The sequence below is a fragment of the Scyliorhinus canicula genome, chromosome 3, assembly GCF_902713615.1.
Source record: "Scyliorhinus canicula chromosome 3, sScyCan1.1, whole genome shotgun sequence".
Classification (NCBI taxonomy): Eukaryota; Metazoa; Chordata; class Chondrichthyes; order Carcharhiniformes; family Scyliorhinidae; genus Scyliorhinus; species Scyliorhinus canicula.
The window spans coordinates 2522026-2535866 of record NC_052148.1 but is presented as its reverse complement, the minus strand read 5'-3'; the positions used below and the strand labels follow the sequence as shown (position 1 = coordinate 2535866).

Sequence of the window (13841 nt, the reverse complement as noted above, 5' to 3'; positions counted from 1 at the left end):
GAACCCTCCATACCAGGTAACATCCTGGTGAACCTCCTCTGCACCCTCTCCAAAGCATCCACAGATGCATCCACAGGGGCTGGTTTAGCTCACTGAGCTAAATCGCTAGCTTTTAAAGCAGACCAAGCAGGCCAGCAGCACGGTTCGATTCACGTACCAGCCTCCCCAGACAGGCGCCGGAATGTGGCGGCTAGGGGCTTTTCACAGTAACTTCATTGAAGCCTACTCGTGACAATAAGCGATTTTCATTTCATTTTCATCCTTCTGGTAACGTGGCGACCAGAACTGCACGCAGCATTCCAAATGTGGCCTAACCAAAGTCCGATACAACTGTAACATGACCTGCCGACTCTTGTACTCAATACCCCGTCCGATGAAGGCAAGCATGCTGTATGCCTTCTTGACCACTCTATCAACCTGCGTTGCCACCTTCAGGGTACAATGGACCTGAACTCCCAGATCTCTTTGTACATCAATTTTCCCCAGGACTCTTCCATTGACCGTATAGTCCGCTCTTGAATTTATCTTCCAAAATGCATCACCTCGCATTTGCCTGGATTGAACTCCATCTGCCATAATTTCTCTGCCCAACTCTCCAATCTATCTATATTTTGTTGCATTCTCTGACAGTCCTCCTCGATATCTGCAACTCCACCAATCTTAGTATCATCTGCAAACTTGCTAATCAGACCACTTATACCTTCCTCCAGGTCATTTATGTAGATCACAAACATCAGTGGTCCGAGCACGGATCCCTGTAGAACACCACTAGTCACCCTTCTCCATTTTGAGACACTCCCTTCCACCACTACTCTCTGTCTCCTGTTGCCCAGCCAGTTCTTTATCTATCTAGCTAGTACACCCTGAACCCCATACGACTTCACCTTTGCCATCAACCTGCCACGGAAAACCTTATCAAATGGGTAGTGAAGAGGATTGTCAGAGGATACTGCAGGATATAAACTGGTTGGAATCTTGAGTGGATAAATAGCAGATGGAGTTTAATTGGGATAAGTTTAAGGTAATGCACTTTGGAAGGTCCAATGCATGTAGGAATGACACAATAAATGGTAGAACCCTTGCGAGTGCTGACAGGCAGAGAGATCTGTGTGTACACATCCACCGATCACTGAAAGTGGCAACGCATGTGGATAAGGTGGTCAAGAAGGCATACGGCATGCTGGCCTTCATCGGTCGGGGCATTGAATATAAAAATGGACAAGTCATGTTGCAGCTGTATAGAACCTTAGTTAGGCCTGAGTTGGAATATTGTGCACAATTCTGGTTGCCACACTACCAGAAGGATGTGGATGCTTTGGAGAGGGTGCAGAAGCGGTTTACTAGGATGTTGCCTGGTATGGAGGGCATTAGCGATGAGGAGAGGTTAGATAAACTCCGTCTGTTCTCACTGGAATGACAGAGGTTGAGAGGCGACCTGATAAAGGTCTACAAGATGATGAGTGGCATGGACAGAGTGGATAGTCAGATGCTGTTTCTGAGGGCCGGAGAGTCAAGTACCAGGGGACATAGGTTTAAAGTGCGGGGGGGGAAGTTTAGAACAGGTGAGCGAGGCGAGTTTTTTTACACAGAGGATGGTAAATATATAAAGCGTGCAGCCTGGGGAGGGGGTGGGAGCCGGTACGATAGCGGCATTTAAGGGACATCTAGACAAATATATGAAGAGGGTGGGAATGGAAGGATACGGACTCCGTAAGTGCAGACAGTTTTAGTTTAGGAAGGTACCATGGTCGGCACAGGCTTGGAGGGCCAACGGGCCTGTTCCTGTGCTGTATTGTTCTTTGTTCTATTCTGTGGAATCTTTGTAATGCTCTCATTTTCTCTCTGATAGCTGCAGCGAATGCTGAAAGCATTTGTTATGAAGTTAGGAATAAAGATGGAAGTGAATTTGGACACTGTGGCAAGGATCAGAATGATGAATACATACCATGCAGACCGAAGTGAGTTTGTCTGGAAATTCCAGCTTATTTAGTATTGCCAGCGCAGTTCTCATACTGAATGTAATTGTAAAGATTGTGCTGTTTCATTTCTTTATGAATTAATAATCATGTGATGAAGTTTTACACAGAGAAATCAGAGATAATTTGTCACAAAATCAAACTTGAGGTCTTCACTAAAGGTGCATTGATGCTGCTGCTGATGATTTAATATACAGCTCGAATAGTTCTTACAGATCTCTGGGAAATCGTGCCTGTATGTGTGTCTAATTAGTTGTGTGGCTATGGGGGTGATCCAGTGGCCACTCTGCATCGGAAAAGCAGCACCCTATGGCACAGCGTGGCCGATGAGACCCCGCTTCTGGCATCTACCTGGCTTGCAATGTCTCACGATGTAACCTTGTGAGACGTTGCGATGTAAATCCTGTCCATCGTGAGCTTTTTGGAAAATCTGCACATTACAGCGAGACATCCAGCCTGACTCTAATGTCCAGATTCCTGAGGTTCCTGATGCTTTGGGATTCATCCCCATTGCCTTGGAAAGCTCAGGTGAATGCTGTTCAGCACTGCTCCTGACAAACAGGGAACAGATGAAACAGCTGCATGCCCTTTGGCAGGGTGGTGCCCCGCCATTGCCAGCCTCAAACCCTGGCAGTGCCATGTGTGTGCCAGACAGGCACTGTCAGGATGCAAGCTTGCCACTACTTGGGTGCCAAGATGTCATTTTTTTGCACGCACAATCGGGCAGCAGGTGCCCTGCAGGGGTGTTGGGGAGTGTGATGATCGGTATTTACCTTTAATACCTTGCCCCTTTAAGAGGCTTGTAACCCTGGGGGACTCCGCCTCTGGCTACGCCCCCAGGAAACAGTATATAGGATAAGGCTCCATGTAGCGAGCACACTTCTCTCGAATGCTGTCCTGTTCTCTGTATATTAAAGCCTTTGATTACTGACCTCGCTCTCGCATCGTAATTGAGAGTGCCTCAATTTAATCTACAGACACATCAAGATGGGCAGCGCTCTAAACCCGGAGAAGCTCAACCTGGACGCCAGGTCGCCAGAAGCCCTGGAAATTTTGAAATATTGGCTCCGGTGTTTCGAGGACTATCTGGACTCCTCAACGACTGATGTTGACAGCACTCGCAAGCTGCGCTTACTACATGGCTGGGTGGGCCACCGACTCTCTGCCATGATCGAAACTGCTACGACCTATGAGGCGGCGGTAGAAATATTGAAGAAACGTTTCATAAAACCTACTAACGAGGTACACGCCAGACATTTGCTCTCAACCTGTAGCCAGCGTTCCGGGGAAACGCTGGACGAGTTCGTGGAAAGACTCAATGCGCTCGCAAGGAACTGCGACCACAAAGCAGTGACGGCAGAAGACTACAGGAACTTACATATCCGCGACGCCCTTGTGTCTGGTATCAGGTCCTCGTACATCCGGCAGCGCTCCTAGAAGACGGGGCAAAGGATCTCCAGGGCACGGTAACGCTCGCCTCTTCTCTCGAAACAGCCCACCGTAACCTCCGTACGTACTCCGCGGACCTTGCGAACCTCTCTCGATCCCCTCCAGACTCGGCCACGCTACAGGCCTGTGCCACGCAACGATCCACTCACTCCGGGGGTTCCCCATGCTATTTCTGTGGGCAAGGCCAGCACCCACGTCAGCGTTGCCCGGCCCGATCCGCGATGTGCAACGACTGCGGGAGGAAAGGGCACTTCGCGAAAGTCTGCCTGGCTGGGCCCAAAGGCCACAAACGAAACACTCAACAGGCCCAGAAATCAAGCTCCCGGTCTTACAGTCCCCGGAACGCGGCTGCGCGGTGGCCAGACACACCCACTTCCGACGCGTCATCGACCTCGTGCGAGTCATGGGAGCGGCCATCCTGGCGGCGGCCATCTTCGAAACCCAACACGTTCGGCCATCTTGTGACTCCGGGCGGCCATTTTGTGAGTTCAACTCTGACGGCCCGCAACGAGGAGCGATCACACTCGATCAGTCGCGGCTGAAACACCTGCGAAACTCAATGATGCGGGTGCAAATCAACGGCCACGACACTCCCTGCCTATTCGACTCCGGGAGCACGGAGAGCTTTATCCATCCAGACATGGTAAGGTGCTGCTCCCTGCGCACCCACCCCGCCTCCCAAACTATCGCCCTCGCCTCAGGGTCCCATTTGGTCCAAATCACAGGGTATTGTGTCGCTGACCTCGCAATTCAAGGCGCTAAATACTCCCATTTTAAACTTTACATCTTTCCTCAACTCTGCGCCCCCCTGCTGCTCGGTCCGGACTTTTAGTGCAGCCACCGGAGCCTGACACTGAAGTTCGGCGGACCCCTGCCCCCACTCACAGTATGCAGCCTGGCGACACTCAAAGTTGCGCCACCCCGCCTCTTCGCGAACCTCACTCCCGACTGTAAGCCTGTCGCCACCAGGAGTCACCGGTACAATACCCAAGACATGACCTTCATCAAGTCAGAGGTTCAGCGGCTACTAAAAGAGGGGGTCATAGAGGCCAGCAACAGCCCTTGGAGGGCTCAAGTATTGGTAGTCCGCTCCGGGGAAAAGCAACGAATGGTAGTGGATCATAGCCAGACCATAAACCGTTTCACACAACTCGATGCTTACCCACTTTTCCGCATAGCTGAAATGGTCACTCACATCGCCCAGTATCGGGTATTCTCCACGGTTGACCTAAAATCGGCCTATCATCAACTCCCTATCCACTCAGAGGACCGCCCCTACACGGCTTTTGAAGCAGCCGGTCGGCTGTTTCACTTCCTCAGGGTCCCCTTTGGTGTTACAAACGGAGTCTCCGTTTTCCAGAGGGCGATGGATCAAATGGTGGACCAGTACGGCTTACGGGCTACCTTCCCGTACTTGGACAACGTCACCATCTGCGGCCATGACCAGCAGGACCACGATGCAAACCTAGGGAAGTTCCTCCAGACTGCCCGGGCCCTCAACCTCACGGACAACAAAGAGAAATGCGTGTTCCACACAACCCGGCTCGCCATCCTCGGCTACGTTGTGGAAAACGGGGTCCTAGGCCCGGACCCCGATCACATGCGTCCCTTTAAGGAACTCCCCCTCCCCCGTAGCCTCAAGGCACTCAAACGGTGCTTGGGGCTTTTCTCCTATTACGCCCAGTGGGTCCTCAGACATGCGGACAAAGCCCGGCCACTCATTAAGACCACGGTTTTTTTCCCTGACGGCTGAGGCCCAGTCGGCTTTCGACCGTATCAAGGCCGGCATCATCAAGGCCGCCATGCACGCGGTGGACGAAGCCATTCCCTTCCAAGTAGAAAGCGACGCATCAGACGTCACCCTGGCTGCTACCCTCAACCAGGCGGGCAGACCTGCATTCTTCTCCCGAACCCTCACCGCCTCGGAAATTCGACACTCTGCAGTCGAGGAGGAGGCACAAGCCATAATGGAGGCCGTGCGACACTGGAGGCACTACCTAGCCGGTAGGAGGTTCACCCTCATCACCGACCAACGGTCGGTCGCCTTTATGTTCGATAACGCACAACGGGGCAAAATAAAGAACGACAAAATTCTAAAGTGGAGAATAGAGCTCTCCACCTATACGTACGATATTAAATATCGCCCGGGGAAGCTCAATGAGCCCCCGGATGCCCTGTCTCGCGGCACGTGCGCCAACGCGCAATTGGACCGCCTGAGAGCCATCCACGATGACCTCTGCCACCTGGGAGTCACCCGGCTTGCCCACTTCATCAAGTCCCGCAACCTACCCTACTCCACAGGGGAGGTCAAGGCCATGAATAAGGCATGCCTGATCTTTGCGGAATGCAAACCGCAATTCTATCGACCAGACAAGGCCCGCCTGATAAAGGCCTCTGGGCCCTTTGAGCGACTAAGCATGGACTTCAAAGGGCCCCTCCCATCCACCAACCGTAACATCTATTTCCTCACCGTCATCGACGAATTCTCCCGCTTCCCTTTTGCTGTCCCCTGCCCCGATACTACCTCGGCCTCCGTGATCAAGGCACTGCGCAGCATCTTCACACTGTTTGGTTTCCCTGCTTATATCCACAGCGACCGGGGTACATCGTTCATGAGCGATGAGCTGCGTCGGTACCTGCTCAGCAAGGGCATCGCCTCGAGCAGAACGACGAGCTATAACCCGCGGGGAAACGGGCAAGTGGAGAGGGACAAGGCAACAGTTTGGAAGGCTGTCCTCCTAGCCCTATGGTCAAGGAGTCTCCCTATCGCCCGCTGGCAGGAAGTCCTACCTGATGCCCTGCACTCCATTAGGTCGCTCCTCTGTACGGCCACGAACGAGACCCCTCACAATCGTTTGTTTGTCTTCCCCAGGAAGTCCACTCTGGGGTCTCGTTTCCACTCTGGCTGATGACTCCGGGTCCAGTCCTACTACGGAGGCACATGAGGAGCCATAAAACGGATCCAATAGTCGAGAGGATCCACCTGCTGCACACAAACCCTCGATATGCCTACGTCGAGCACCCTGACGGCAGGCAGGATACTGTCTCCCTGCGAGACCTGGCACCCGCTGGCTCTCCCACCGACCCCACCGACTCTCCCATCGACTCCGACGTTTTCCCCACCGACCCCCCCCCCCTTCTACCGACGCTCCTCGCCCCGCACCGACTGCCGACTCCGACAGCGACCCCCCCCATAGTGCCCCCTGCCCCCCAGCCAGCCCCGGCATCCACCACCCTAATCACCCCTGATACCCCCCGCCCACCAAGGCGGGCAAAGGCTCAGTCAACCGTGCTCCCGGATAGACCACCATCGGAACCGACCACATCCACGGTGCCACCACCGGAGCAGCGAATGTCAGCACGGACGATCAGACCACCACAAAGACTGAACTTATAATTTAAAACACTTCACCCCCGACGGACTATATGTTTTTTTTAAACAGGTGTTTTTCTAAATTCACCTATATGTTTTAGAATTCCCTTTATACCAAAGAACCTTACGGGCCAATATTCTAAAAACGGCGAACAGGGAACTACCTCCCTGACTCCAGTACAGGCCTCTGAGAGTGCTAATCGGGTCAAACTCTCCTTTCAAGTTATCCCCCGGTATAACTCCTACCTTCACTGAAGAATTTTACTTACTTACCCCTTAATGGCATTGATGTCCAGGGTCCTGCGTTCTTAAGGAAGTGAAGTAAGCTAATAACCACTTTTTCAGGTTAAATTATTTTATTATTAACATACTCTTTTTTATCTCATTAAATTAAAAACATTATTTACTTTTTGATGTTGTCTGGTTGGTTGGTTGGTGAGGCCTTCAGACTCTCTCTCTCTCTCTTTCACTTTCAAGCCTCCTGGTCATCTCTCCTGGTGCAGTTTTCTCTTTTCCTCCTCTTCTGTCTTCTGTGGCTGCTTCTCTCCTGCTGCTGCTCCTGCTGTCCTTCTTGCTTCTTCGGGTGCCGCTGGTGTTCTGCTGCTGGTGTCTTTGTTCTTGCTTCTTGCCTCGTGGGGAGAAAAAGGGGAGGAGTCTGAAGTCCACGCTGGTTTCTTTGTTTCAGCTGTTCTGATCGGGACCTCTGATAAGGATCGGACTTCGGGTCTTAAAGGGGCAGTCCATCACAATTTTCCAACAACACAAAGAGATTTTTTAAAACTTTTTTTCTTTTGCCTTTCTCCTGCTGTAGGTTGTAATAACCATTCTGATAGACTGAAATTGCTGCCCACAGTTTCTGTGCCCTTCAGCTGCCACCGACCTCTTGTGGGATCTTTCCCTGCACTCTCCCCGATCAGATGTTGGCAGACCTCTATGTTTCAAATGACACATTCTGTATTTTCCAGAACACCCCGTCTTGACATTTGAAACATTACTATAATTTGGTTTATTGTCCCCCCATCCAATTGTACTAACCTACATCCCTGATCATTGTCATTTGTATGCATATCATAGACCAGTGTCAATACGAGTCTTGTTTTCCATTTCTGATTGGAATGTGGTAATTGTGATATCTTTTACCCCCCACTGATCCCCTAGTCTTATTAATTTAAAATGTTCAATTGATCCTGCTTGTATTCCTAACTTCCCCATTAATGTCTAACATTGTCGTGAATCATGTAAGTCTGCCAACCCCTGGTTTACATGAGAGAACATCTTTCTGACAACGTGTATATTTTTCATTTCAGCATTTACAAAACCGCATTGAACCGTCTCTTTTTTTTTTCTTCCCAAACAAATTCTCCCTATTGTTCTATACATAGTAAAATTTTTATCTTATCTTAACACCTTATTCATTACCTAACCAATAGACTGTGTGTTACACTTTACATATTTTCAACTGTTAACAATTTAATATCAATATCGAAACATCGCTTCTTGGCTTTCGGAACAATCATTATTACATACTAACTAACCCTCTATTAAAACATTCACAGTTTAGAAATGCGGATCAAGTTATTTAACGACACACATACCCCCCTTCTCATATATATACAACAGTCCCTATCAATTTACATGAAAATAAAAAAAATTTCTTATCAACGATTATAGCTCTTCAATGCAATATTGTTTTGTTGCATTGGTAACAATTTTCCCGCCGTAGTATCAAGCTACTGAAATTCTTAACCTATTATCATTGATCATATTGGGGTTCCTCGTCAGTCGCTGCTATCTGCTGCCGAGACCTTAATGATTCCACTGCGTAGTACATACCCCATGGAGACCACAGATCATCCATCAACTAATGTCCAGTTAGAGATGTCTGACCGGGGGTTTCACTGTCCAGTTATAATTTGATATTCTAATTTGCATTTAATTCCCTCAAATTTGTAGCCAATTATATCATTAGTTTCCCCCCAATCCTGTCGAACAGATTCTTCTCTGGAGTGTAGTTCTCTTCCTTCTCGCGAACTGGTTTGTTATTGGAGTGTAGTTCTCTTCCTTCTTGCGACCTGGTTTGTTATTAATTTTTTCCACCTGAAAAAGCAAATGAACAGATCAAGGGTGGAGAGGGCCCTATTCTTTAATTCGGATTATCCCAGAAGTGCCCTCTCCAGGACTTCCGGATTCCTTTTGCCATCATTTCTTTTTGAACTGGTTTATATTCCATATCCTTGATGTAGTCAAGCCTCCTTCTGTCATTGCACCCCTGAGTGAGATTCGAAGAATCTCAAACTCCTCTGATGCTCACTGGGTCGTGTGTTTCAAGCGTGACACAATTTCTTTTGCTCCAGACACCATGCTTCTCTAATTCAATTGTATGTGTACCCAGAATCTGAACAATCTTGTCTTTACATTTTACAGTCTCGCGAATGATTTTCCCCGCAGTCTTAGTTGGTAACTTCACCCAAACTTCGTCTCCTACTTGATAATTCCCAGATTCACTTGGGTCTCCTTGTCCCTGGGGGACAGAGGTTCCAAGGTTGCTATTAAGATCAAATACTATTCTTTCAATGTCTTTATCCCAGCCTTTATTATTCTGATTCTTTATGATCCAATCCTTTACTTTTCTTACAGACCTCTCAGCCATTCCATTACTCTCAGGTGCATATTTCACGGCCCAATTGATTGTTATTCCTCTGTCAGCACAAAAGTTAATAACAGTATTGTTTCTAAAGTGTGGCGCGTTGTCCATTCGGATCGATTCTGGTCTACCTCTGGAGGTCATCATTTCTGCCAATACCCTTTTGGTTGTGGCTCCATTTGCTTTGCTGGTTGCTCTAAGGTCAATTTCTCCCGTGCAGCTATCAGCTTTGACTAAAAAATACAAATTACCTTTGCTGCTTCTGGGAAAAAGTGGTCCTGCATAATCTAATGACCATTCCTGCATTGGTTTCTCAGTTTTTATGCTCCCATATGTTTTATTTCCTCTCTGTCCTCCACAGGCCATACATCTCTCACATTTTCTCCTTACTGCAGTTAAATGTTGTCTCCAATAGGCTATTTTAAGTCCCAACTTCTTCAACTCCCTTGCGACTACAACATGACCCCCATGTCCTGTGGCTTCATGTATTTGCTTAATTACCATTTGATGGTCGGCTGCTGAGTTCCCAAGAGTCCCCAAGATTATTGTCCTAAGTCTGGCTAATTCATCCACTTCCTGATTCCCCTTACACAGTTCCCCAATTCCTTTTGTGTGTGCTTTTTGATGAATTGTCTGGATCTCCATATCGGCTAAAATTTTATCTATCTCTTCCCACTGTTCTTTCTGTTCCAGTAGTTTATTTCTACCGTTCGTCCAACCGTTTAGTTTCCAAAACTCCAAATCTTTCTCCAATCCTTGCTGCACGAAAAAGCTATCGGTTACAACGGTAACTTCCTGCAGCTTTCGCTGGTGACACTCCTTTAACCCTTGCAATACTCCCTCTACCTTAGCTGTCTGAGCTGATCCAATGATTACTCCCTGTTCCTCCACTACTATGTTTCCTGAATTTTTTAAAATGAATGCCCATCTGGCTTGTTCTTCGTCCTTCTTGACTTTACTACCATCAGTATATAATACCCAAGCATTCACCAACTCCGTTTTACTAACTGGCTCATCAAGTTTCTGTCCCTTTTGAATATTATGAACAAACATTAAGTCAGGGTTTAGAAGAATGGTTTCCCATCTTTCCCATCGAGCTGTATTCGCGCCTTGCTGGCAAATCTGTCTCTTGGTTAGCTCCTTTAACTCCAAAAACTCAGTGGTGACATAAATTTTCTTACCACCCGACAAGTTTTCTATCTCTGCTATTCTCTTTGTTATAGCTGCTAGACATTTCTCGATGTTTGAAAACTTTTGTTCAGCTCTCGACCAGTTTCCTGTCAGATGTTTGATAGGTGTCTGATTGCTAAGATTAGCAAGTACCATACCATATCCATTTTTATATATGTCTAATTTAATGCTTAAATCATCCTCTTCTTGTCTCCCAACTAATGACCCCGATATCGCAATTGCTGCCTTTAACTGATCTAACCCTCTCTGGGCCTCGCTGGTCCAAATAAAATCCCCTTTCAAGGTTTGATAAATGGCTTTAGCATAGAGACTGAAGTCCTTCACTACTGGCCTTAGATATCCCAACATTCCCATTATTTTTTGAACCCCTTTTTTCGAAACAGGCGCAGTAATTTCAGCTACCTTCTTCCTCATTTCAATACTGGCCTCTCTACCTTCCTTCGATACTGAATAACCCAAATAGTTGACTTCGCTTCTCCCAATTTGACATTTCTTTAGCCCTATTTTAAAGCCTGCTTCACCAAGTGTCTTAATGATCCTGGCCACTCTTTCCACATGTTTGTCCTGATCGTCATCTCCAATTAATATATCATCGATATATACTAAGGCCAAATCATCTTGAATCAGCTCCCTGATTACTGCTTGAAAGTGATTTGGAGAATTAACATATCCCTGTGGAAGTCTACAATATACATAATGCTTAGTTCCAAAGGTGAATGCTGTTTTCTCCCTGCTGTCTGGGTCTAATGGAACACTCCAGAATCCATTCGCCAAATCTATACTAGTTAAGTAAGTTTTTCCCGCGACTTGCTCTAAGGTAGCTTGTGGATTTATTAAATATCTCTTGTCCTTCTTTGTGACTTTATTTAAAGCTTTGTAATTTGTTACCATTCTAAATGTACCATCTGGTTTTCTTACTACCTGAAGTGGACTATTTGTTGAGGCATATGTGACCCCTTGAATAATCCCCTGCTGCTCCAATTCCTTGATTATTATCTCCAGCTCACTCTTAGCTCCTCTAGGCAAAGGATACTGTTTTTGAGGTCTGTGTTGTCCCCCGTGAATTGTGTGTTGAAATTGCTGGCTAAGCAAACCTGTGTCATTCTTACCTATCGCTAGGTTTGCTCCCATCAGTACTTCTTCCATCTTCTTCCAAGCTTCGTCATTTAAAATACTTTTCTCTTTCTGTTTCCTTATTTCCTCCATGTTATCAATTGGTTTTAATATCCTTATTTTTCCAGTATCTATTTTTATTAAATCTTTCCCTGCCATCAGATTATCAGTTCCTGATATTGCCAGTAATTCTCCCAATCTAACTTCTGGTCTAATATCCTTATTCCCTAATGCTCCTTCTACTATGTATTTCTTTCCTGTCGGATTTCCAGCTTCTTCCCTTATCATTGATATCTCAGCCCCTGTGTCCACTATACATCTTTCCCCCTTGTATACTACTACTAATTCTCCTTTGTCTGTTTCTGTTGTTTGATTTTGTATAGCCTGTTTAAGGGGAGAAGCCGAATCCTGTCCATATATACCGGGGCCTCCTCTGCCTCCTCCTCGGAATCCCCCTCGCGAGCGTCCCGGATACCCTTCTGGTGGTTGATATCTACCTTGCTCAATCCTCCCCTGACCAGCTGCTCTTCTTCTCCTATCCTCAATGAATCTGTCTCTTTCCTCCCGACTGAGGGCTAGGAATTGTCCCCTTGGTAAATAATCTAGATTTTGTGGTGGAGGTGGCCCTTGTGACCGCAAATTATACCCATGTTGTGGCATTGCTGGTTGTGCTGGATTTTGTTCCGATTTGTCAGGTATCTGCCGGTTTGGTGGTCTAATCTGAGCATTTTGTGTTGAAACATTATTCTGGGCAGCTGCTCTTTTTTGTTCCCCTTTTGTGTGCTTATCCTTAAATGCTTTGCCTGCCAAATCAAATTTAACCAGTTCTCTTCCTATTTCTCTTCTAGAGGTCGTTAACAGTATTATTGAGAGGCTTTTTCCCCCTGGAATCTTGGGTCCTAATTCCCTCAGGAATCTGACTACATCGACCCCCTCTTCCTTATTAACCTCATATATTCGGTCGATATATGGTGTGAGGTGTTCCCCTGCATATGCTGCCTCTGTCATCTCTTTCATTAAATTAGCTCTCTCATTTCCCAAATCTAACTCACTTATTAAATCTGAGACTTCGCCTGTAACTATTTCTCCCACTGTATGTAAATCAATCAATTTGGTGGATTCTCCTGATGCCCCCATTTTCTTCGCTAACTGTTTTAACCTCTGTGAATACTCAATTTTACTCTCCCCATGTTTCTTTGGGCCTGCTGTCTTCATTACGGCTGCTACTATTTTATACGGTACCATGCCTCCCTGTCCTTCCTCTGGACCTGGTGTAAATGACTGAACTATTTTCTCACTTCTGGGGCATGGTGTTCTCAAAGGGGCACCTCTATCTGGGTCCCTATATTCGGAGAAATGTATCCGTCGTCGTACCGGTTCTTCCTCAAAATAGGGGGTACCATGTTGTGCAAACTCTTCCACCGATTCTATATATTCTTCAAACCTTGCACTTGGTACCTGGCTATCTCGTGGAGCATAACTTGCCCTATCCATTGGAGTAGGAGCAGTTTTTTGGGGTCTTGGACGATTCTGTATCCTTTCCTGTGGTCTTAGTGCTGCTATTATCTGGCCTTGTGTTTCTGTGCTGTTCCTTACCCTACTCATGGCTCTTCCGAAACTGTCATACCCTTTGCTCATTTGCCAAATTTTAGCTTTGGGGGTAACGTTTGGTAATTCTAGTAATTTCGTAGAATCAATTTGTTGACTTCCGCCTAATATTTCTCCTATTTTAAGTCCCCTAGCTGTAACCTCTCTTTCCCATCCTTCCAGATCTCTATGGTGTACCATTTCTGCTTCTGGATTATACATATAATACGGTACATCCTTATTTACTGGTTGATAAGTGGAAGGTTGTTGGTGTTTCCAGTGATCGCTATAATCCCCTATTTCTAATGGTTTAGAATTTTTTCTATTCCCTATTCCTCTCTTTGGTTTGACTATTTCCTCATTCTCGGATGAGGATGATAATTCTTCCTGTCCCATCACAGGAGGCGCCATAATCCCAACTATGCCTTGTTCCTCTTCACTTTCTTGTGGTTCAACGAAATGATCGATAAACGCTTCTTTCTTATGTGTGGCAGATTGCTGAGGCCAA

General features: G+C 46.9%; 1 protein-coding gene across 3 annotated transcripts in view; it reads left to right on the top strand.

Annotated features, from left to right (window-relative positions):
* Nucleotides 1-13841, top strand: part of LOC119963786 (disintegrin and metalloproteinase domain-containing protein 12-like) — a 467225-nt gene that overhangs the window by 331316 nt on the left and 122068 nt on the right. For all 3 annotated transcript variants that reach the window (XM_038793073.1, XM_038793071.1, XM_038793074.1), the window contains one exon: nucleotides 1850-1958. In XM_038793073.1, the coding sequence (XP_038649001.1) occupies nucleotides 1850-1958 (109 nt within the window). The remainder of the gene's footprint in view (nucleotides 1-1849; nucleotides 1959-13841) is intronic.